Genomic DNA, 25,940 nt, shown 5'->3' on the forward strand with positions numbered 1-25,940 from the left:
GAGAGGCGCACAATGCTGCATGGTTTTACATCTCAGAGACACGAAAGCACTTGAACTTTTGCATTCTGCCTTGACCATCTCACTTCTGCTCCCCATACGTGTGCAGAATCAGAAGACAGCCCCTGCCACACTGTGACCTGCTGGCTGTGGGCTGTGTTTCTTTCACATGCTTGAGTGGGCAGTGGAATCACCTGGACATTCTGGCTTGGTAGGTTGGTTAAGGGTGAAGGGTCTGAGAATTTGGATTTCTAATAAGGTCCCAGGTGATGCTGAGGCTGCCGATACAGGGAACACACTGGGAATATCTGCACCAGAGGGAGAGCTCCTCCTGGAGCTCAGGCTTCCAATGGGCATTACTATTTCCCTTCTCTTACCTGCTTCTGATTCGCTGTGTGCTGGGGAAAAAAACACGTGAACTAAATATACCTGAACTGTGTTTAAACTGTGTTCACGAGCACTGTCTGACGGCCTCCTTTGGGTGATAACTATTTGGTGGTCTTTTGATTTCTTAAATTCTTCCATATGTACAGAGTGGCTGAAAATGCCCAAACTCTGCCCTGTAGATAGGCAGGTGTGTGGCTGTTTCTGTCTCCCACAATAACATTCTGTTAGAGTCACTGCCATGATAGCCAGTCTGACTGGTAAGGTGCACCCCAAATTCTCAAGTAGGAAGTAACTTCTGCTGTGCCATCCAAGGAAGACTTTGAGAAATGGCAGGGAAGACTTACATGGAAACTTTATTGCATTCCACAAATGCAGCAGTTAAGATCGCTGAGTACCTTCAGGACCAGGTGTTAATGCAGAGGCCACAATCCTCCTCCCTCTAGAGAAACACCATGGCCCCAGGGCAACGTGAATGCCAGCATGGGCATTAAGAATTCTCCATTCTAAATCTGCTTTTCTACCAAACTTTGCTGTGGACAAGAGCAAGTCTCTTCATCACTGAGACTCCATATCTGGAAGCCTGGAATTAAGAGACTAAGAAGGATTAGTCCAAGGGACTCTAAAAGCATCCATAACAATTACATCTGCTGCGATTATCTACTCAACCGGTTCTTGTCAGATGGTTCTAAGCAAGGTCTTTCTTGAACAACTTGGAATGAGGTTACAACTTTCCAAGTTTTCCCTTTGTCTTTTTTCAGGCAGACACCTGGCCTCCAGGAGCCAGTGCCAAGTCTAACTGTCAGGTTGGTCTCAGAGCTCTGTCTTGATCCCCACCAGGTCTCCCAGCCTGGGATCCCACCTGGCCTGCTCTACCTTTCCCTGTGCTGGTGGTCAGCAGCTTTGCACAAGGTGTCCTAAGAATTCATTCTCCCTCTGCATCTAGCTGTTTCATCAATGACCTTTTGGACAGTTAGTTACGAGTGACCTTGGACTTTAGTATTCAAAGGTGCTCTACTCTGTCCCTGAAGCCTTCACAGAGCCTTTTTCATGCTACCCTACTGACTAGGACATTCCATTCTGCTCTTGCCCCTCCCCCTCTATGATCCCAAGGCCAGGTCCAGAGGGAGTGGGACATTAAGCCCACCTTGAAATTTACTAGGAAGTTGTCAGAGGCTGCACCTGGGAAGAAAGCCACTCTGTGGACACTCAACCCGGCTCTCATTTCCCAGCTTCTTGTCTGGGCTGGAAAATGATGATACTTTTGGCCTGAATGCCCATCTTTTCCATCAGTGGCAGGAGGCACATAAGTCCTATATGAGTACCCATTACCCATCCGCCCATACTCCCTGTGCAGGCCCCTGTTCCTCTAGCTCATGCCCCTCAGCCTCCTATAGGTGGATGAATCCTGGCAAGTCCCTTATGATGCCCCACTTCCTAGGAACCCCTTCTACCCCCTCAGGGATTTCTAGAGAGGTAATGCTTTCGCACCAGAGAATCACCAGCAGGGACAGCAGAGCCTTTGGCTGGGAAGAGCTTTTGTGCTCTTGCAGGTGGTAACAGGAAAGCAAGCACCCACTGGGTCTACCTGTGCACGGGGCTTTCCTACTCTGGGCCTTCCCAAACCATGGTCCTACAGTGGCCTCTCAGGTGACATAAAGTACAGGTTTTGAGGTCAGGTGGCATTTTGCTAAGCCTGCTTTCTAATGCTTCCTACTTGAAACTGGAAGGCAGAGGGGTTGAGCTCCCCTCGGTGCTCTGGTAGCACTGGCCACCTCGCTCTTGCTCCCATGTCACTGGGCCTTTGCACTTGCTGTTTTCTCTGCTCCGAAAGCTCTTTCCTGAGGATCTCACCCCTCCTATCCTTCAAGTATTTGCTGAAATGTCATCTTCTCACGCGGAGTTCCTGGAGACCCCCTTTTAAGTTGCAGACTCTCCCCCATCCAGCCAATCCCTAGCTGTTTGGCTCAGGTTTTCTCTACAGTACATGTTAATGTTACTCAGGGTCTGTCTGCACCTACAGGGCTATAAGGTCTACGAGGACAGGGATTTTTTTTTTTTTTTGAGAGAGTCTCTGTTGCCCAGGCTGGAGTAGTGAAACGGCACAATCTCAGCTCACTGCAACCTCTGCCTCCTGGGTTCAAGCGGTTCTCCTGCCTCAGCTTCCTGAGTAGCTGGGATTACAGGCGCCAGCCACTACGCCTGGCTAATTTTTGTATTTTTAGTAGAGACAGGGTTTCTTCATGCTGGCCAGTCTGGTGTCTCAAACTCTCGATCTCAGGTGATCTGCCTCCCTCAGCCTCCCAAAGTGCTGGGATTACAGGCATGAGCCACTACGCCCGGCCAAGGACAGGGATTTCATACTTTTTCTGCACAGCCATGTCTTCAGCACCTACAAAAACATTTGGAGCCTAGTAGGCTCACTAAATGTTGGCTGAATGAACGAATAAATACTCAGGTCTTTCATGATTGGTGCCGTCCAATCGCTGTGGGAAAGGAGAACTCATTTCAGGCAAAGGAAGTTGGAATTAAAGTTTTCAGCTGAAATGTAATGACAGAGAAACTTCCTGCTGAGAAAAAATATAGTATCATAACAGCATATGAAGTTTCATGGAGAACTGTCTCATTAGAAGTTAAATCAGGCTGGGTGCGGTGGTTCACGCTTGTGATTCCAGCACACTGGGAAGCTGACACAGGCAGGTCACTTGAGATCAGGAGTTCAAGACCAGCCTGGTCAACATCATGAAACTCCATCTCCACTAAAAATATTTTAAAAATTAGCCAGGTGTGGTGGCACGCACCTGTAGTCCCAGCTACTGGGGAGTCTGAGGCAGGAGAATCTCTTGAACCCAGGAGGTAGAGACTGCAGTAAGCCGAGATTGCTCCACTGCACACCAGCCTGGGTGACAGAGTGAGATTCTGTCTCAAAAAAAAAAAAAAATCAGTCAGGAAAACTCATTTGTTTTCATAGTAAAGCAAAGTACACTAGCTTCTCTTGTTTCTTTATAGTTAGTATCCTCTCACACATGCACACACATACAAAAACACATGGACACGCTCATGCACATAATACACACATACAGACATGCATGGACAAACATATACATGGACACAGACATACACATGAAAACATAAATACCCATGGACACACATGCAGACACACATGGACACACACACATATACAGACATGCACATAAACACATACAGACACACACAGACACCTGAACACACAGAGACATACAATACACATGGAAATACACAAATATAAATACAGACACACATGTACATATGTCACACACATACATTAGTACATGCACAGACACACATACACATACAGACACATATAAACAGACACACACATATATCACACAAGGATACACACAGGCATAGGCACACAGGCAGATAGACATAGAGACATGGAGACATACACATACAGACATGGGGACACACACATACAAACATACACATATACTGACATATACACACATACACATGCATAGATATACATCCATCACACATCCCTTCATCCACTCACACACAGCCCGTTCTGTGATCACCCTCAGGATATGGGCCAAGACAAGTGTAGCGAGCAACAGTCAATGGAGAGCAAGGGCTGGTCAAGGCCAAGGCAAGGTCAACAACCAATACAGCTTCAAGCCAGAGACGCACATAGACCTGCCCCTCCCCACCCTCCCTGCACCACGAGCCCAAGACTTACGGGACAAAAACCCAAACAAAACTCTGTTTCCTGAGTCCAGGGCTCATCGCCATGAGCAGTGGCGTTTTCCACCCACTCACTTGAGCTCTTGGAAACTTGGGCCTCTCCTAAAAGCGGAACGCTCAAAATCTAAATCTGCCATCCCTGGTCGCCAGGGCTCACTGTCCATTTCTGTCTGGTGCCTAAGGAGGTAACTTGAGCGCAGGGCAGAGAAGCCGCCTGCTGGCTTTTGCTTTTGACCAGAGGTAGCCCTCTGTGGGGAAGTGGAGGCAGCTTCCTAAGAGGGGCGCAGAAAGCTCGCAAGTTCAAGGTTTGTCTTCTGCCAGCCTATAATCCCAACTATTAGCAAACCTCCCTGGGTTAAGGTCTTATCTGAAGGAAACCCCCAGTTACAGTGTAACTGAAAAGTAACCAGAGAGTGATAACCGCTAGTGACAAGTGACATGTATTTGCTGATCAGAGTAGCTCCTGCCCGGGGACAGAGCCTAATGAGAAGGCGACTGCAGAAGGGAAAGGAAGTGTTGGTGGCAGTGGCACACTGTGGAGAGATGAGCAATGACTCACAGAACACTCCTTGGAGCTTGAGCCTGGCTCTGGAGTTCAGGGCACAGGCAGGGCTAGCCCTGGCAAGGACAGGCAAGACCTAGGAGCCAGGAGGATAAGATCTCGGAGGGCCCCACACACCGCCTGCGTGAGTGTGTCACCAGCACTGCAGCTCTCCACAATGGCCTCCTAACCTCCCTGCAGGAGTCTGTTCCCTTCCGGCAGCAGCAGATCTCATGCACAACTGGCAGACACTGAGCGTGTTTGGACAGGACTGAGGTAAATGCAGGGCCCTTCCAAGGCTGGCCCTCAATAAATGCTGGATGAATGAACGAATGAGTGAGTGAGTGAACGAATGAGTGAGTGAGTGAGTCCCTTTCCTGGACTAGACGTACTCTGGAATGCTCACCCAGCAGCGTGCAGGATGATCCTTCCTCCTCTGTATTTCTAAAAAGAGGGAAGGAAATTCCGTTTCTTTCTTTCTTTTTTTTTTTTTTTTTTTTTGATATGGCGTCTTGCTCTGTCTCCCAGGCTGGAGTGCAGTGGCACGATCTCGGCTCACTGCAACCTCCGCCTCCTGGGTTCAACCAATTCTCCTGTCTCCACCTCCCAAGTAGCTGGAATTACAGGTGGGTGCCACTATGCCCAGCTAATTTTTTTGTATTTTTAGTAAAGATGGGTTTCACCATGTTAGCCAGGATGGTCTCGATCTCCTGACCTCATGATCCACCTGCCTCAGCCTCCCAAAGTGCTGGGATTACAGGTGTGAACCACTGCGCCCCGCTGGAAATTCCCTCCTATTTCTAAAAGCCCTGCCCACTGGACCTCAGGGACTTTCCCAACAGCAGGGGAACATTTGACTCTCCTGTCACAGGTGCCAACTGAAGTTCTAGGCTGGCCACGCAAAGCTCTTCGACAGATGGCTGGTACAGAAGGACAGGGCACCCTGGCCACTCACAGCTCTTGAGTACTCACTAGTACACAAGCCAACAGTAGCTAGTTGTTTTGAACAGAATGTAGGCCCTCCCTCTCACACAAGGCTTCCGGTTGTTTGTGGCATGACAGCCTCTTTCAGGCATCGGGCTCACTTTTATGCACTGTTGTCCACGTGCCAGAAGTAGCCACCTGCTGAAAAGGGGCATCTGTGAGGAGGGAGGCCTCCTCTACCAGTGACCTGAATGGGTGAGTGGCTGTTTGCCGAGACTCCTGAAGAGCTATAGCATGGTGATGAAGACGCTGGTCCCACTGCCTGCCAGGTAACACTGGGAGGTAACATTCTATTTATTCCAAGACACAAGTGCCTCCTGTTCACTCTGGTGACCACATCTGAGCCAGTTGGAAATGAAGGAAGAGAAGGCTCCATCCTTGCCAGGGATGGAGGCAAGGAAGGAGCCCAGGACAGCCTTCTGTGCAACATTCAATGTGGCAACATTCCCCCTCCTCAATCCTTTCCCGATTCAAAAGCTACACACCTCCGCCTGGGCTGTCTACCCCGAGTCTCTGCCTGTGGCTGGCTGATCTGGTGAGACCAGCCTCCCAGCTCCTCTCTGTTATACATGCAATAGGAGAGATGCCTTTTCAGTGAATGTTTTGAACTTTCCTCTCCTTTTAACTTCGTCAACAGTCCCTCTTCTGTGTGAACACTCCGGTGTGTCAAAGCAAAACATCAGCTCAGGGAGTCAGCCCTCGTAAACTGCCCATCCTTCCCAGCCGGAGGGGAGCCGTGCCCCACTCCCTTCCCAGTCTCTTCCCCACCCCCAACTTTTTTTTTAACCACTTCTGCTTCCTTCATTTTCTCAGCAGCTGCAGCGGATAGATATAGTAAAGCTACTGTATAGGATTTTGAAAGCAGGGTCTCTGAGAGCTTTCCAAACTCCATACAAGCCGGTTATTCTCTGCCTTGTTTTCTTTGGCTTCAGGTTAGTAACACAGAATGAGTCAAACAGTATTAACTTTCAATAGGGAAGTGGTGTGGTCAACCGAAGCTGTTTGCGGCTAGATTGTGAAGATAGGTAGGGCAGGTAATGCAGAACAGCCCATAATACTTCGAGGAGGCAGAGGAGGGAGGCGGCCCCGCTCAGAAACACTCCAACAATTAAGTCAACAGAACTCACACCATCTTTTTTTAGTTGGCCGAAGAATTAACACCAAGGTCTCTGACCCGCCAGCTTTGGGAAGTTGGCCATGCTGGGGCTTGGACAATTGAGTACTTAGTGTGTTTAAAAATGCCTTTTTTTTTTTAAATGTTGCCAATGTCATGGGAACTCTAGTTAGGATGATTTGTTCCTGCTTAACAGCATGCCACTCTGGTGTGGACCTTCATTCATCTCTTTCCCCGGCCTGGGGTGTGAGTTGATCCTTTCTCCCTTCTTCCCCCTTTTCCCCCTGCCCCCTCCCCACCTTCCCAGTCACAATCTTTGTCTTCCCAGTTTGACAGGACACCCCAGTGGCCCCTGGCTCTTCTTCCTGGGGTTAGAAGATGGTGCTTAGAAAGAACAATTGCTCCTACAGACATCAAATGAAATGTTTAGAAGCTGATGAAGACCTTACAAATCATTACATCTCCTTTCCTTTTTCTTTCTGTAGACGACGAACCTGGGGGTCTAAGAGGAGACAGGAGCTGCTGAGACTCACTGAGCCAGGCAGGGCCAGACATAAGATCCACTGGCAGGCCCGCAGTCTCTCCACTAGGCCAGGCCGCTCCCTTGCCCAGGGCTCAAGATTCCTTTTAGAGTTCAACAGAGCAGCTCCCGAGAACAGACCAGCCCTCAAGACTCAAATTTCAGTGGTTTCCAGTTCTTTCTCCCTGTACTCAGCTATCCATTTATTTTGAGACTGGCTGAATTATCCAAAGAATAGAACGGGTTTCGCTGAACCTGCTCCCAGCGGCATGTCAGCAAATGAACAGGACAGCAAGCTGGCCTCTGCAGCCGAGGAAGATTCTCACCTCCAAGCAGCTGCAGTTTTTGACTCGTCCTGGGAAACTGGCACTGAGACTCAGGGGTGTAACATTTCACCTCCCTGAAATCGAATCCAGAAATCTCAGGCGAGCAGCGTATATAAAAAGCCACAGGGGAATAAAGGAATACAGACTCAGCACTTTTAGGTGCTCTGAGCCTCTTCCCAAGCCTTCTAGCTCTGTGAGCCTTTCATTGAAAGAAAATGGAACAACAGAGTTTTAGAAGAAAAAAATGTATTTGGTCTTGCAAGAGAAAGATATATTCAAATAAAACTCAGTTCTCAACTGTTTGCTAAGGTTGCTTCTTTGGTTTCCAACATTTAAAAAGGGTATCTAGTTGTAGGCAGGGAAAATATTAGGATATTCTAATGGCAAAAGGTACAATTTCTAAAAGTATGGATTCACAGTGGGGGTTGATTTAAACGTTTCTATTTTTTCTCTATAATTTCTTCCCACCAATCCTGAAAGACATGATGAGATAAAAATCTACTTTCAAGAAATCAATTATTTTATTTTAAAATCCCAAAGATTTTAATATAGTATATGTAAAATCTATTATTCTATTTTTTTCAATGATCAAATTATATTTCTACTCTCTAATTGACAGACAAAAAGCACATTGACATATAGGATCTCAGTGTATCCTAAAGGACCCTGCGCAGTAGGCGGAACTCATAGTATTATTCCTATCTTGTGGATGACCCAGGGGAAGCTTCTAGAAGCTAAGTGCTTTGCAGGTCACACAACAGCGTAGGTGCTTCATGTTAAGAAGCAGAACTGCATTTTGATAAAACCTTTATTTGGAAAAAGATCACCTCTCCCTTCGAGGAAGTAGGGGAACATGGTTAGCAAGCTTATGCTTCAATGAGGAATATATTTGTTGAAGCCAGTTCAGTGATGCAGTATTTGGAATTAATAATAGGTAGTATGGAAGGAAAAGAGAAAAAAGCCCTTATTGTACTGTATCGTGAGGGCCAAATCTGCCAAGTTGTTTTTTTAAGCAACTTGGCAATGGTAAATATTTAGCCCCCTTACTTGGACAGAATTCAATTTGTTTCCCCTGGTAAGATCTCTGGGACAAGGGCAAGGGGCTTACCTGTCCAGAGCACATGCTTTAGTAATAGCAGCTAATATTTAAGGGATACTTCTGTGCCCAGCATGGTGCTATGTCCTAACATGAATTACTTTATTCCATCTGCACAGTACTCCCCACACAGGGATATCATCTTCCTGGTTTTATACCCGAGGAGGCTGAGCATGGGGAGGTTAATCTGACCCAAAAGGGGAAGTCAGGCTGAATCAGGAAGCCAGCTCTGAAGCTTCACCGTCAGCCACTGTCCCAGCTCGCCTTTCAGGCTATCTCACTTAATCCTCACATCCCCCAGCAAGGGAGGTATCATGCAGTCTATTCTACAGATGGGAAAACTGTGAACCACAGTTTTAGACTTGAGGCCAAATTGGTCTGGTTCCAAACTCCTTTCTCACTCACTGAGGCCTTTTGAGCACGCTGGTTCACTTTTTTTTTAAATTATAATTTTTGGGACGGAGTCTTGCTCTGTCACCCAGCCTGGAGTAGAGTGGTGAAATCTCGGCTCACTGCAACCTCCACCTCCCAGGTTCAAGTGATTCTCCTGCCTCAGCATCCCAAGTAGCCAGGAATACAGGCGTCTGCCACTATGCCTGGCTAATTTTTGTATTTTTAGTAGAGATGGGGTTTCACCATGTTGGCCAAGCTGGTCTCAAACTCCTGACCTTAGGTGTTCTGCCCACCTCGGCCTCCCAAAGTGCTGGGATTACAGGTGTGAGTCACCAGGCCCAGCCCCCTGTTCACTTTTGAAACACTGGACCATGCCTGGCGAGCAGTATCTGAGAGGCGTGTGGGATGTGGCTCTGTGTATTTCTCCTAGCTCTTTCAAATGAATGAACTGGAAATCTCATATAACCACTTCAAAGGTAAGTGAAAATAAGGTGGTACCAGGAACAAATTCAAAGGGCCATAAATGTATGTAGTATCCAGGAACTTATTTCAAATGTTTACTCTTTATTTTAAATAAGAAGAAGATGGCTTTTAAGCCAGGGTGAACAAAAATAAATACAAAACCAAAGTATCAAATGTTCAACATTTCAGTATATGGAAGTACACTGAAAGACTTCAATAGCAGTCTGGGTTTTTGTCAATAATTGCTTTAATAGAAACTGAGTATGTGTATATCATGAAAGTACCAAACGAATGTACTGCCTTTGATTAACTTTATAGGGGTCTGGAGAGTTGGCAGGTTGATTCCACTGTGTTACTTTTTAAAAAGGCAAACAGAAAAGAACTTTGCTTTGGGTATATATATATATTTTAAGCTTGGCTTTCACCTGTGAATGTGAATCCAGAATATTTGGCTATTCATGATAGCAAATTGTCCCACTGATACTGCATAATTTACATGTAGAAGTTGATGGAAATATACCACGTATAAATCATACTACAAAAAAGGCATTTCACATCCAACTAAATGTCAGTGCCTTGTGAAATGTCTGATAATACAGGCATAATGTACAGTAATAGATTATACCTGATTTTACCCCTTCTGTATTACCAACTTTTCATAATTAATACTTTGACAGCAAAAAAAAAAAACAAACCTTCTTTAAAAGTTGCCTTTAAAGGAAAAGAATATGGAATGAACAGGAGAACACAGAAATTGCCAGTTAGCGCAAATGAATTTAAACACAGATATAGTGTAAGGGGGTAGCTTTTACTTAGTTAAGCTAAACTGGAATTATTATTATTACTATTATTATTTTGGTGGTGGTAGTGGAGTTCCATGAGACCCAGTATATAAAATTCTTACTAATGCTTTTCCTAGTTACATGGCTTACGGGGAAAAACAAAAACAAACAAAAAAAAAAACAAGCCTTTAAGAAAACTCAAGGAGAAATTTTTGAAAATGAAAAATGGAAAGTGGCTAGGGTATGAAAAAAATTCTAAATCTATCTGAAAGCAGAGAAGCAGATGCATTATAATGTGCTGGGATGCTGCGACTGCCAACCGCAATCTATCTGCACGCTGTGGGTCCACCCATCCGCATGGGAGACCTGCACCCAATGATGAGGCCTGACCATCCCGGGTGGGGGCTGCCCCATCAGACCCCCAAAAGTCACAGGCAGCAGACGGAGCTGCCTTGCAGACATGGAAAGGTCTCCAGTGCTGGTCATTGACTTAGGAAACTCAGTGGGTGGCTGGCCATGTTTCTGTGCCTGCAAAGCTTGGCTGCAACGAGAGATCCCGGGCACCCTTGGGAGATGCACTACATTTGCCTAGTACAAGAATTCCGACCCCAAGAGACTTGCCACATTCCATGTCAGTTTCTAGGACAGTGTGGAGGAGACTTTTGTAGCTGTGTCACGCCTCTACTGAACAGGACCCACGTGTTAGATCTTAAGCACTGACTTTTGATGTTACTCAGATGTGGTTTTCCTTCCTGACTTTTTCACAAAGTGCAACATTTGGGGGCAAGGCCGTGTTACCCATGAGAGACTTAGGGACAATGCCCAGAGTGTTTCTAGGGCCCATAAATATACCGAGAAAAAAAATTTTACTGGGTCTAAACACAAAACAAAATCGAGGAAAATAAATCAAAATTTATAAATGTTTAATTAAATGTCAAACAAAAGTGTGTATGTCGGGGAAACATTATGGCAACTTCATGAGTTTTTAAATTTAGGAGCCACAGATCTTTTTAGTTTAGAGTTTTCTCATTTCCAAAAGGATTTCAAGACTAAATCTGAATCATACCTGCCCTCTTCTGAATATTATAGGGATGGTTCTAAGCCACAGAAGCAGCTGCATTCAGCCTTCCATTGATGTGACTGTGGTACTGTCACTGTCCCCATTTTAGAGAGGCTCAGTCAAACCATCTGCTCCCCCAGGTATCGGCTCCTGCAGTGGGAGCGAGTGCCAAAATGGAGATCTCAACCCCTAGTCTTGGTTACATGTTGGTGGCAGAGAAGTCAGGGTCACTTAGAGCCAGAGAATTTCAGAACAAATTAGAAAGAACTTTAAAAAATTTACAGCCAAAAAAAAAAAAAAAAAAAAAGACATCTCATGTACCACCTGGGTGCAGTTGGATGTGTCTGATGTGATTTCTGATGACACTGCCCAGGGAAGAAGGCCTGGAGGCCTCTCTCCTCTAAGGGGTCCTGTTTATGGGAAAGAACTTATGGCTTTATTTTGCTGACCATATTTTGTTACCCTTTTTGAGTGAGAACTAATTTAGAGATTATCTCTTCCCATTGCTTGGTTCAACAGGAAAGGAAAGTGAAGACGAAAGTATTTAAGATAATTACTCAGGTTCACACCCACTGGCCTGATGGCGCCAGTGTGAAAACCCGGGTCCCCAAATTCCGGATCCAGAAAACTTACACGTTTTAAGGTTAAGAAACAGAAGCCTAAACACAGACAGCATTTTTTTTTTTTTATGGCATGTCATATAATGAATTCTAACAAGGACTGCAAATATATTAGTTTAGATCCTGACCTCACTGGTGTGGCATTCAAAATAGTGATATGGTTTTGTAAGGGTCCAGATAGAAAGAGAAATTCGATGTAATGGTCTAAGTTTCTTCCTTCTTCTCTGTCACCACGTTAGATTGAGAAGGTGTCTAGATAATTTCTTTGGGTTTTCATGGTACCTGGAAGGAACTCTTCTTCTCTTTCTTTCCATAGCAATACAAATACCATCTTAAAAAACCTCAGTGGCTTTTGTATAAGATAGGAAAAGTTACCAAGAATACTACAGGCCATGCCAGCTCACTCAGAGCTGCATCAGGGGGGTTATGCTGCTTCTGGGACAGAAGCCTATTTCCTTTAGGATCCTCTTATGTTCCCATTCCCCCCCGGGGCCCTTTCAGACCTTAGCCTCCACTCCAGGGTCAAGGAAACCCACATGCATAAAAAATTCTTCTTGGTCTGGTTTGATACTACTAAAAATAATCAGCAGAAATACATTCTAAAATTCGCTGGAGACATTTAGGCACAATTATTATTACCGCTTTAAAAACTGCCTTTGCCAAGTCATCAGGTAGTTGAGTAGCTTAGCACAGAAGGAATTAAAGTATCAGGGGGAAGCTCCCCCAGAATTTTCAGCTTGGCCCGAAATGCCTTTCAAAATGGGCAGGAGGGGATATGAGTAAGTACAGCGTTTTCCTCCTCTCTGAGCCTCTGCCTTGCTCCTGCGTTAGGTGGGAGGAAAGGAAGAATTACTTTCTAATTCCTGTGTGGATCAGGATTTCATCTAGAAAGAACTAAAGTCCAAGTCCAAATTTGACGAATTCAAGGGAAGAAGAATTAAGTAGCTCATTGTTCATTATCTGGAAAATACACTTGAAGCAATTCCCAGTAAGCAATGCGATTGTGGATTGGTAATTATAACCCCGAGATCACAGATCCATAAAACCATCTGACATTTTCATAACCATTTAAGAGCAAAGAGTGACACGTCTTTTCATCCTCCCGATGGCTACATTCTGTGCACACGGGTCCTCTAGGAAACCCTTTGCTAAAGGGGGAACCAGACTTGGGCCGCTGTCCTGCAGGTCACTTCCCCCACTTTACCCACCTTTCCTGAAGGCCAACAACGGAGGAGGAGGTCTATGTTGTACAACACCCCGGGTTCAGGTCCCCATTCATGCCAGGTCCCCAAGTGGACCCTGGTGACAGAAGCAGAACCAACCACTGGCACCTGTGACCAGCATGGCCATGGCTGTGCATTATGAACTCCCGGGAGGAGTGGGAGAGGGGTGTGCCCTGCAGCCCTGCTGAGGGAAACGCTGACTCCCTCCTGTCAGTACAAAAACATGATGAATGCCAAGGCAACCGGGCTCTGCTTTCTTGAAGAAAACCATATGTGACCCAGAACTTTATTGATAAACTCTCCTAATAAAAAAAAATACAGGAATTACAGTACCACGAGGCTCAAATAGCAGCCAGTGCAGTTCTTAAAAACAGACACTGGCGTCAGTGCGTGCCAAAGTCTGGACGCCTTACTTTACATTCTGGCTTACTAGTTGTGTGACCTTGGGCAAGGTATACAACTATTTTTTCTTCAATTTCTCTGCCTGTTCTCTTGAAGATATACAAATCAATATGCGTGAAGCACTGTGAACAGTGTTTGGCAAATAACACTATCTAATGTTAGCTATTGCTATTATCAAGTATTTTTATGATTAAGAGAAAATAACATTGTGAACTGGGAGTTACTCAATCCTAAGAGCAATTATTTCTAGGTCCATTACCACCATAAGTTTACAGGTTGGTTCCTTTCTTCCTTCCCTTCTTCCCTCCTTGTTTTCTTCCCTCCTTTCCTCCCTCCCTCCTTCCTTCCTTCTTTCCTTTATTTTTTTTTTTTGAGACAGGGTCTCACTCTGTCATCTAGGCTAGAGTGCAGTGGCACCATCTCGGCTCACGGCAACCTCTGCCCTCTGGGTTTAACCGATTCTCCTGCCTGAGGCTCCTGAGGAGCTGGGACTACAGGTATGCAGCACTACACCAGGCTAACTTTTGTATTTTTTGGTAGAGACGGGGTTACCCTGTGTTGGCCAGGCTGATCTCCAGTTGCCTCAAATGATCCACCCACCTTGGCCTTCCAAAGTGCTGGGATTATAGGCCTGAGCCACGGTACCTGGCCTACAGGTGCCTTTCATCCAATTTCTGTTCTTCACTTGAAACACATTCTCCATATATAAAGATCCTATTTCTCACATTCATTTATATACAACAAGTTTGCTATATGCACTCAAAGTCATAGAAGAAAATGATATTCGTATGGCATTATCTCAACCAAGTACTTTAAAAAGTAGCTGAGTAGGCCGGGCGCGGTGGCTCAAGCCTGTAATCCCAGCACTGTGGGAGGCCGAGCGGGGTGGATCACGAGGTCAAGAGATCGAGACCACCCTGGTCAACATGGTGAAACCCCGTCTCTACTAAAAATACAAAAAAAAAAATTAGCTGGGCATGGTGGCGCGTGCCTATAATCCCAGCGACTCAGGAGGCTGAGGCAGGAGAATTGCCTGAACCTGGGAGGCGGAGGTTGCGGTGAGCCGAGATCACGCCATTGCACTCCAGCCTGGGTAACAAGAGCGAAACTCCTTCTGCAAAAAAAAAAAAAAGTAGCTGAGTAATGAAGATTAGACGCTTGGATCAACCTATTTTAACTATAATTCCCTGTAAAAACAAACCAGTCCACCAGAAGGCTGGTGCCCCAGGAAGCACTCTAGAGTTTGTAAGTAAGGGCTCCACCTTGCTTTCCCTTATTGTGAACATCAAGAGCTCAAGCAGGACACAGTCACATGAAGGACTCCTTTAACCCGGGGATGGACCAAAGTTATCTCAGAAATGACCAATATATTCATTAACCTTTTTGGTTCTAAATTCAGCTTCTCAATGTAACAAATACCTGACCAGACAGGTAAAGGCTGCCCAATCCATACCACTAGGACCAGCACCCCAAGATGGGTCAGTTAGGGTCCCCATTGCTCACTCTCCTCAGTCTCTCCTTGGGAAAATATCTTCCTCCATAGCAGTGAATGAAACAATTTCTACATTCAAATTATTTAGTGAAATCTCTGTAGAGAACATGCTTTGGGATCTCAATATTAGCATAGAGTCACCTAAAGTATAGCTGTGTGAGCTGAGAGATGGAATTTTTCATTAGATCCTAAAAATATAAAACATACATTAAAAACAACTCTCAGACACATGTGGTAGCTCATGCCTTTAAGGTGGGCAGATCATTTGATGTCAAGAGTTCCAGACCAGGCTGGCCAACATGGTGAAATCCTGTCTCTACTAAAAATACAAAAAATTAGCTGAGTGTGGTAGCAGGCACCTATAGTCCCAGGACCTCCAGAGGTGGAGGAGGGAGAATTGCTTGAACCCAGGGGGTGTGGAGTTTGTAGTGAGCCGAAACGTGCCACTGCACTCCAGCCCGGGAGACAGAGAAAGATGCTGTCTCAAAAACAAACAAACAAACACTCCCAAATATCCTTTACTTGAAAAATCCTTTCACTGTGTCTTTTGTACTTAAGGAGGAGACACTCAATGTATCAACAAGCTACTAAGTGCTTTACCTGCTAACCAAAAACAGAGCCCATGTTGGTGCTGCTAAGAACCCACTCCAGGCAGAGAACACCTTCTGACGGTGCTCTTTCTCCGCGATAAAGTTAATTTTTCAGCAATTAATAACTTCTATATTACTCTAAGGTATTTCTTAAAATCCTACGGAAGATGAGAAAAACAAGTTTTGATTTTCTAAGGGGCAGGTCCATTACTGAAACAAAAGCCACTGTAAATTATCTTTGGCATATACTTTTTGCTACAGCGTCACCACTGAAAACCATGGAAGAGGGGAGGAACACATCAAGTTATCCCATTGGCATGACCCGCAGACGGGCTGTGGCACAGCTTCTCATTCTCAGTCCTTAACTTAATCAGCAGAGTGGCAGGACGAACAGCAGTTTGTCTATCCAAATACCAGGGCAAAATACTAACTGCTTTATTTAGTTAGGCTTGCACGCATACCTCAAGTCAAGGCTCCATGCCTGCCCTTCTTTAACAGACACAGCTGAGCCAAATGTGGCAGCCAATCATAAAAGCCAACTCCTCATTTTAAATGTGAGGATTCCGAGGCCACGTCAAACAACCTATAAGAAATAGATGCTATACAGACAGTAAGGTATGGATGGAGAGATGAACAGATGAATGGACAGGTAGATGGATGAAGGACAGCACAGAAGTAGACATCAGGAATTCCTCATTCTGTTTCCGCTTCATCATCAACTATTTCTTTTAAAGCTAGGCAAACCATTTCATTTTTCTGGGGCTGATTTCTCTTACCTATGGGGTGATTATCCTAAAGGCTCTCTCAAGGCCCCTCCTAGCTCTCAAAGTCTTTGATACTATAAAACTATTGAATTTTCCAAAATGATTCAATCTGGTCTTGGCAATACCAGGGCCATTTTGCCAGGATTACCCAGAATTCATGGCACTGTAATCATGGAGGGGTCTTGGGAGGTCTTATTCATCCAGAGATCTGGCAACATGTGGGCATCCTGATTCACATGCAGTGTCCTGTCTTTATGTTACATTGGAAAGCAACTGTGAGCAAAGCTTACCATAGAGAAGTTCCCACCCTGAATGAAGACGTTCAAACAATAAGAAACCGGTATACTAAAATTAGCAGTGATGGCCCCTCTTCCTTCATAGGGCAAATAGAAAAGTCAGCATTACCCAAGCCACCCTGGGAGTCTGCGTGCACTTGACTTTTTTCTAGAAGTCGCTTGTGAAATGTGAGACTCTCTACCTGAGGCTATTGCACCTCTTTATATCAGACTTATACTTATTCCACACATTTAGTTTTTCCCCAGACCCCAAATTCCACTTGGCAGGGAAGACTGTGTAAAAATGGATGCCTCTTTGGTGCAAATCCCTTCTGTCTGCTCAGAGGGCGCTTCTCCATGTAACAACTGTTTTCTTAAGTTATAAAACAGCAGGGGCAGAGTAAACTGTATATACAGGCAGACCGTTACAATCACATAGACGTTTTTTCCCCCTCTGGCTGCCAATTCTTAAAAGTCAGAGTAGCCACCATTTGTTTTCTGAAGCTCAGCCACTTTGTTATTTCTTTGAATGTTACAGGAAATGCTGGCGGTGAGGCGAAACCCAGCCTTCTTTATGCATGAGGAAATAGCAGAAGTAAGGGTTATACCCAGGGTCACCTGGCCTCAGCATCTTCAGGCTGCTCGGCATTTGAACTGCCTAAGAGATGGCTGTGGCTTCTATTTCTAAAGACAGTGATTCTATAGCCTCTTGAAGGAGCCCTTCTCTAAGTGCAGTTACCCACAAACTTAACTTTCTTACACCTAACAACAGCCTCCCTCCCAGCCAGGCATCTTGTATAATTCAAGCCTGCTTCCTCTTTGGTCCTCTGTGGAGAACAAACTCACTTTGGTGTTTATGTTCTGTTTAATGCAGGGTTACATTAATGTAGGAATGTCCAGGTTGACATTCCTACTCTGGAAGCCTAGAAGGAGATCATAGTCATTCCCTAGGCCTGTGTGGTTCCGTCTGTGTCTATAACCTACTTCTCACCCATAAAGAAGAATCAGGGTCTATTATCAAGCCCCAGAGTCTCTTGAGTCTAGACACGGCCAGAAAGTCTTGATCAGAAAAAGCTGAGAGGACCCTCTGGGGAAAAATGCACTCAGATGTGGAGGGAGTCACTGAGCCCAGCAAGCGGAAGGAGGGGATGCGGACAAGGAACGCCACATCCTGGGGGGCTGTCCCTGGTGGCCATGTTCTCTGCAGGGCTCCATCCATTCAGGGACTTTGGGAAAGTAGATGCAGTATGGGGAATGGTTCCAGAAGGCGATCCAAATGCCATGAGGTTGTGGCCAGGACCAGAGGGAAGGCTGCCAGAAAAGCTGCCGTGATGACAGGAAAGCCTGCAGAGAGCTGCCTTAAAAGCCCACCTAGAAGCCACCACGTGGAGAAGGTCAGCTAGAGGGGCCTGGAGCCATAGCCAGAGATGAAGACAGGGATGCCCTAATGCGGATCACTAACATTTCCTGCCTCCATTCTCTGCATCAGGCACCTAGCATCATTGGGCTTGATCTTATAAGAAGCTGTCGTTATGATCTCCATTTCACAGAAGAGGAAAGCGAGGTTCAGCAAGGCTCTGTAACTCACTGAAGGCTTAAGAACTCCACTGGATTGCCCATAAAGTCCAAATTCTTAACCTTTTCATTTTATGACCTGACCTCCCTGCATCTTGGCTTTTGGGGACAGTAGGAAGCGCTGTTTTTCAATATCCCTCACTCCAAGATGAGAGTGTATTAATTTTCCACCAGGGACCTGATACGGTTTGAAGACATCTGGATGCTGGGCGGGGGTGCTGGGCAGCTCCACAGACCTGGAACTGTAACCCAGCCTCAGATCCTGGGGAAGGGTGTGGTTCTGGAAAAGAGTGCTACTCTGGTGTTTACTCAAAGATAGTCATTAAGTCACTGTGAAGACATCTTTTCTGCAGACTAAACAACCTCACTCCTTTTTTAAAGAGCTTTCCTCACAGGAGCTATTTTTTGGTACTATCTTTCTGTATTTACTGTTTTTCTCCAGACATTCTTCTACCCTCCCACTCTCTATCTTAAACATGCCTGTAATAAGATTTTGATCTGTGCCATAGAAAGAAAAGGGTCATTTTCATAGTTGTCATCTCTGGCCCTCATGAATTAATAAAAGGCCAGGATAGATGGTAATTACTCCCTTGTGGTCTACTCTGACCCTCAGGCCTCTTTGGGCTGCCTCTGTGCCTGGCCCATCTTCCATTTACTGGTTGTTTCTGATCCTGTTGAACTTTACTGTATATTGAGGAAGTAGTCCTTAGTTTCATGCTGCCCTGAATGGGCTGTAACATGCAGTTGAGTCAGCCTAATTTCCTTTTGCCCTCTAAAAGGATGCTTCAAAAAGAGCCCAGTGCGCAGAAACAAGCTTTGAGTAGCAAGAATGTTGACAATGCAACTTTTGACTTTACAGGGGCCTGACATCCCCCTGGGGGAAAGGTTGAACCCAAGGATTCTGAGACATGGTCCCTGAGTATACCAGCCTGGAGGGTGTACCAGCCCCAAGCGGGTGAACTTACTTCGCGGTTCTCGGGGCCCGTCCACTGTGATTTTGATGGCTCTGTGGTAGGTGGCAACTTGTGGTGGGTTTGTGAAGACAGTGATGGTCAGAGTGAAGCTTTTCCCTGTTGGGACACAATAGAGAACAAAAAAGAATGAGGTGGTGGCCTGATCATAGCTGTTGAACAACCAATCATTAATTTATGCTTTCCAGCCCTTCAGCACAAGTTGCCAGTTTTAACAACACTCCCGGGATTTTGGCTTAAATTCTGGAATGCACATTTATGATACTTGCATAGGTGTAACACTTCACATAGTTATATGGCTTTAATGTAATCATTAATAAACAATACAAGATCAAGAAAGATTGGGATTTATTTTCTGTTAAGTCAAGATTTCAGGAAACCATAGAGTCAGACTGGCTGTTCTCCACCCCTGGTTCCTAACTTCCCTGCTCCCATCTTCCCCAATTATTTATAACTCAGAGCAAAGAAGAGTAGAAGAAGCCATATCCATCTTTCTCTTCTTACTTTGTTCTTTTGAAGATTAGGAAAGATAGGATTTCTAAGTTTGAAGATGGGCTAAATTAGAATTATTCTCTCTATATTTTTAAAAGACTAAGTCTGGCTGATTTAAAATATTATTTGAAAATGTCAGATATTATTAGAGTTACTCATGGGATCCGCCAGAACAAAACAGATGACTCGTAAAGGGACTTAAGCATATGTAACTGAAAGACTGAGATTTGATAAGTACTAGTAATAAAAAACACACATAATTTCCATGTACACGTTTTATGTATATTTATAAAAGGTGAGAACATCTCCATTGCATATATTTACTAATCTAAAAACATTTCTTCTTGGTCAAGTGGTTCAGAGGATAAATCTGGCTGGCTGACCTTTGGTAAGTCACTAGACACCTCCATGTTCCTCAGTATTCTTACCTGGAAGATGGGTACATGCAAATTTTCCTACCTTAGAGAGTATTGTGGGAGATTAAATGAGTTACTATGAGTAACACTGTTAAAATAGTATCTGGCACATGGTATTCAAAGGTGTGTGTGTGTGTGTGTGTGTGTGTGTGTGTGTGTGTGCTATGTCTGCTTTATTTATTTCTCTTCTCTGCTTCTCATGGGTCTAAAACAGGACCCTAACATTTGATTAAGTCTGATGTTCAATCTTCCTACATCAATACAGTAGTTCTTTAATCAACACAGTTTCTCCTGTTAATCACGTAGCACAAAGTGAAATCAAACGTAAATGAAAGGAAACCGAAACATGCCCATCCACTCCCTTACCTGCTCTAAAAACCATTCACCATTTTAAAACTCAATGACCTTTCCTCTCCAAGTTAGAAAGAGCAAATCATTTTCAACTGTCACACATGTCTTAACACAAAGGAAGGCCCCAGAAAAATTCTTAACGAAAATAAAATCTTTGGCCACAGCAAGCCACGATTCCTAATCATGAGAAACCTCTATCAAACACTCCCCAAGGATGTGGATTCTATCTGTATTAAAGTCTATAATAAAAAGAGCAATAGCAAGTACCAATTAGATAAAGAAGCCCGCTCTGCCTGCTGTGCCTTTATAACAACAGTCTCAGCTGACCTGTCTAGTAAACGAGGTGAGAATACTTCTGGGGAGTGATTTCCACTGGGTAGAGCATCAGGGGTGCCAGGTGGCTCTGCCTCCAAATCCATCTTTCCCATCAGCTAGCCTGTCACCGAATCCTAGAGATGAGTCTTGTTGGGCTTTGGGGATTTGCCAGCTTTTGGACATCCTTCAGATGCTACCAGCTAACATTCTGGATGCTTTCCTACCCTGGCATCTAGCTGAAGGAGAGGAGTGGGCAGAAGAGGCCTTGGCCAGGCCCAGCAAGCAGGGCACGTGATGCGACGTGGTGGAAGATGCTGCTGCAGAAGGAGGCACATCCTGAGGGCAACTGCCCATCTCACTGGGCAGTCTCTGGCTTTCCAAGATCACATCCAGGAGCAAGGGCAGCCAGAGCCTGGGAGCAGCCACACCCGTGTGATCCACAGCTGGTCCTGCAAGCCTCATGATCAGCCTGTTCCCTTTCTGTCAAGAACCCACAAAGTTTATCACCTGTATCATCAAGACTGAATTCCAGAACCAGTTTGTAGGATCTTCTCACTAGTAAGACCCTGCCTGAGTAATTTCTCACTCACCCCCTCCCCTCCTCACACCTGATTCCCGATGTGCATCCTCCCAGTTCCATCCACAAGCCATGGCATTGAGACGTGGAGGTCTCCCTTCCTCCACCCACTTCACCAGCCGTCCAGGGTTCCTTGCTGGGCTCTTCACTCCAGTCTTCCTGCCTTCAGCATTTGGCAACGGGCAGTTACTTGTTTTCCAGGCAGCCTTCCCTGATGACTACATTTTGCTTTATGGCTGTTTGCGCTGCCTCATAAATCATCCTTCACCTTTGATTATTTAGGGTGTCAGACTGAACAGGGTTTGTGGCTGTGCAGCCCTAGTCTCCCAGAGGGCGGGGTCCTTTTCTATACACCCACGTAGCCCTCACAGATACGTGGGAAAGGGTGCAAGTGGGAAGGGGCTTTAGGAGAGAAGGGGGATTTGAAAAAAATTTTTAAGACCCTGAAGGCACAGCTATAGATAATGCCATTGCCTCTGTCCTGAGTAGGTATAGGCATGTGTGTGTATGAGAGAGAGAGAGACAGAGAGAGATTGAGGTGGTTCTTTCAGCAAGAGAGTTACAGGTTTGAGAATCCAATACAAATGATTTAACTCTTCAGATCTCAGTTTTCTCATCAGCAAAATGAGGGGGTTCATGAATGCACGCAATGTGCCTTTCAACTCTCTGATTTCATCTTCCAAGAATGCAGCTGGCCTGGGATGCCCACAGCCACGTGTAGGTGGCAGATGCACGTGTGATTCTTCTGTTGCCTACAACTTTAGCATCTCAATGACTTCATAAAAATGCTGTATTCATTTCCTGGGGCTGCTGTAATAAATCATCACAAACTGGGTGGCTTAAAACCACAAAAGTCTAGACTTTCATGGTTCTGGTGGTCAGGAGTCCAAGATCAAGGTGGCAGCAGGGCCACACTCCCTCTGAAGGTTCTAGGGAGGACCTTGCCTCTTTCCAGCTTCACTTGGTGGCCAGTGTTCCTTGGCCTTTCCTGATGTGCAGCTGTAGCACTCCAACCTCTGCCTCTGTCTTCACACGACTGTCTTCCTACTGTGTGCCCACCCCTCCTTGTAAGGACCATCAGTCATTGGACTTAGGGCCCACCCAGGTCCAGCATGACTTTATCTTAACTTGATTACATCTGTAAAGACCCTAAGCCATATTTTGAGGCTCTAGGTGGACACACATTTTTTAGAGAACACTATTTAACTCAGTACAAATAGCCGCTGTCATAAAAGCTCCCATCATGGCTCTGCCAGTGACACTGGCTCTACAGTTACCTGTGTGTTTTACCCTCTGGAGCAGTCCTGCTCTGATGGTGGCTCTCCTACCACCACCCTATCCACGACTTCCCAAATGACAACAAAGAATGGTTGTGTTCATAATATTGGCATTTTTAAGTCATGTAGAACTTACAACTTTTTAAACATGTTCCCATATACTGTTTCATTTGGTTCTCACACCAATCTCACGAAATAAACAAGATGAATTTTTTTGTTCTTGATGAATAGGTAGCAAAGCTAAGGCTCAGAGAGGTTAAGTAAATTTCCCAAAGTCACACAGCTTCGCTATATGGCAGAACCAATATCCTTGAGCTTTCTCCTCATTGTTCTTCTGGTTATTGTCCCTGAGGTCATAAATCTCTATCTGCAAACCCAGTAGCACCAGTACAAGGAATCTGAACTGGAGATACTTTATCCATGCCTACCACTGCCCCAAAAAGTAGAAGCTTCCCCTGTGATCCTAATGTACACATGGTACTCAGCCTGGGTTATAGTTCAAAAGCATTTTCTTACTGAGCTGCGTTTGGACTTCTGGTGGTTGAGCATGACACCCCACCTGATCAACCACAGATGAATCTGTGTCACCAGGAATAACACTTAATCAGAGTGAGTATTTGTGAAATCGTTGCTCATTATCTGAATTCTTATTATTTCATGCCCATCACTTTATGTGCAGTCACGAGATGTTTCCACCAAGCACGCACTAACAGGTGGGGTGTTTTGGCCAGTCACAGGGTTCACCAAGGAGGAGGGTTCTGGTATTTTCCCTCACAATAGGCTCTTCTTTACAGCTTTGGGTACAAGGACATTTGCTTATTATCTTATAGACAGAGTGGTGACTTCTTCACACATAGGTAACATTTTTCCACTGTGTGGAAAAATGCAGTGGAAAAAAAACTGCCTTACTTTCCTTTGTATTTTTCCAATGAGACCCAGCACAGCCTTGACACTGGGCTGCAGCCGGGCACACCTGACGGGACCCACATACTGTGCCCTCCACGTGGCCCTGCCCTCTCCATGGCCCCACCCCATGGCTGCTGAGACACGGCCCTTCTTGGCCAGCATCTGCAGAAGTGGGATCTGTGCCTCGGAGCACACATATTATGAGCCAAATTCCCTCATTAAAATGACCTATAGGCCTGGTATTTTAAGTACATGGGTGTGGAGAACGAAAGACTCTCAAGTGTTTTTCCCAGCGAGCTGCAGCCGGAATAGTGAGAAGTCGCAGGAGAGCAAGGGAGGGCAGATTGATTAAATAGCAACAGCTCCAAAATGGGCTTTTCGGGATCAAGCGCAGGGTTGGGAGGACGGGGCCGCTGCCGAGAGAACCAGTGCTCCTGTTGGTAGCCCAGAGCTACAAGGCTCCCCGAAGCATTCAGTGGCCTTGGTATGGTGAGGCCAGCAGAAGCCTTGGTCAGTGCACAGATGGCCCCGGCACTGTCCCTGCGTGTGCTGCTGGAAGTCGGCAGCTCTTGGCTCCCGAGGGGGCTGCCACAGGGTCACCAGTGGCCTTTATGGGAGGAAGCCAAGGAAAGAGGTAAACGCCACGTCCTTCCTTCTCCTGCTCACTGAACCCTGAGCACTGCAGCAGCCTCAGCTCCAGCCAGGGCCTGGGTTCCAGGAGGACCCTTCTTTAGAAAGAAGCACACACACTTACACTGAATAAGAAGGTGGGAACAAAAAACAGGGGTGATGAGGTTTGTCTTGACGTAGGCTTGGAAGCAGTGAGAGAGAATTCCATATAAAATCCCATGAAGGTGGAAACACACAGAGGTGATTCATTCAGTGCGGACTCTCAAGCCAACCTACTTAGGTGCAAAACCTCGCTCTGCCACTTGCTAGCTGTGTGACCCAGGCAAGTTACTTGACCTCTCTGGGGCCTCAGCTTTGTCATCTGTAAAAGGGAGTATTCCATCTCATAGCATTGTTCTGCAGCTTAAATGGAATACTGAATATAAAAGCAGAGCACAGGGAAAGGTCTCAGTAAATGTCAGTGGAATGATCATGAAAGACATGATAAAGGTGATTCCGTGAAGACCAGAGCTGTGAGAGACCCTGTGAGAAGGAGCCGGGCGAGAAGTGGCATTGACGTCTGATGTGGGGAGGGGTGTGTGTATGTGTGTGTGTGTGTATGTGTGTGTGTGTGTACGTGTGTGTGTGTATGTACGTGTGTGTGTGTGTTCAGCAGGTGATGCAGCTGCTACCAGGCCTAAGTGCAACTTGAACTTCAAGTTCAAGTTCACTCCTGCCCTGCCAGCTGGCGACCTTTATAAGGCACAACTGTGAGTGGCTGATACGCTGTGTAAACAAGCCAGGCCAGTGCTCCTCACAGCAACATGTGTCGTCTCCCTCGACGCCAGTGTGTCCATCCAAATGCCAGGACAAAATACTAACTGCTTTATTTAGTTGGGAAGAAGGTCATGGGGTGAGTCTTCCTGGACATCGCTGCCATGCCACACTCCCCAGGGCCAGGCAGCGGGGAGGCCCCAGGTTTAGGCTTGATTAGTCCTGACATTGACGGCCCTGGGGCTGCTGAACTCTGACAGCCAATTGTGGTCAAATAAAGCCACGGCTGGAACCTGCAGTTCCGCATGGCCCGGCGCACTCTCCACTTCCTCACCACATCTGGGAAGTGGCTAAACCTCAGGATTGCTGCAAATGTGCACACTGCTCCCGAAGAGCTGAGGGTGGCCAGGAGGTTACAAAGCAAAAAGACGCGTAGCTCTGGGTCACTGGCTGCCCAGGTGGGAAGGGCATATTAAAAAGTGCAGCGAGTTCACATCACAGCAGAATCCCTCTACACCACCCCATGTCTGACGGGGGAGCCGCCACTCCGGCCGCCTCTGGTCCGGTCTGCGGGTATCCCCAGTCTACCTGCCTTGGCTCTGCTGGGGCCTCTGTTCCTGTCACTCTCTTTAGTGTAGGTCTGGATGCATGAGTCATCTTCTCCTTTTTGGGACAGTTTCAGGGGATGTAAAACTTGCTGTTTGTCACGAAAAGGAAGGCTGCAGACACAAAGGAGCCCTCTGCCCTGGGGGCTCAGTGTCCTTAGGAAATGCAATCACAACATTTTTCACTCGCTTTTCTATGTCTGCGGGAAAGCCAGTTGTGCCCAGAGCCTTGAAACGCCCAAAGAGTGAGAAAGGAAAAATAAAAGAAAACACCGCAGCTTTTGAAAACCAAGAGAGTCAGTGAAACAGGCTTGAGTTCTGCTC

General features: G+C 45.9%; 1 protein-coding gene across 4 annotated transcripts in view; it reads right to left on the reverse strand.

The window, feature by feature from the left end:
• The window catches only part of RUNX1 (RUNX family transcription factor 1), a 254,383-nt gene that overhangs the window by 47,157 nt on the left and 181,286 nt on the right, over positions 1–25,940 (reverse strand). For all 4 annotated transcript variants that reach the window (XM_017526209.2, XM_017526203.2, XM_017526205.2 and 1 more), the window contains exon 6: positions 19,289–19,393. In XM_017526209.2, the coding sequence (XP_017381698.1) occupies positions 19,289–19,393 (105 nt within the window). The remainder of the gene's footprint in view (positions 1–19,288; positions 19,394–25,940) is intronic.

This window comes from Cebus imitator, unplaced genomic scaffold (assembly GCF_001604975.1).
Source record: "Cebus imitator isolate Cc_AM_T3 unplaced genomic scaffold, Cebus_imitator-1.0 Scaffold41, whole genome shotgun sequence".
Lineage (NCBI taxonomy): Eukaryota > Metazoa > Chordata > Mammalia > Primates > Cebidae > Cebus > Cebus imitator.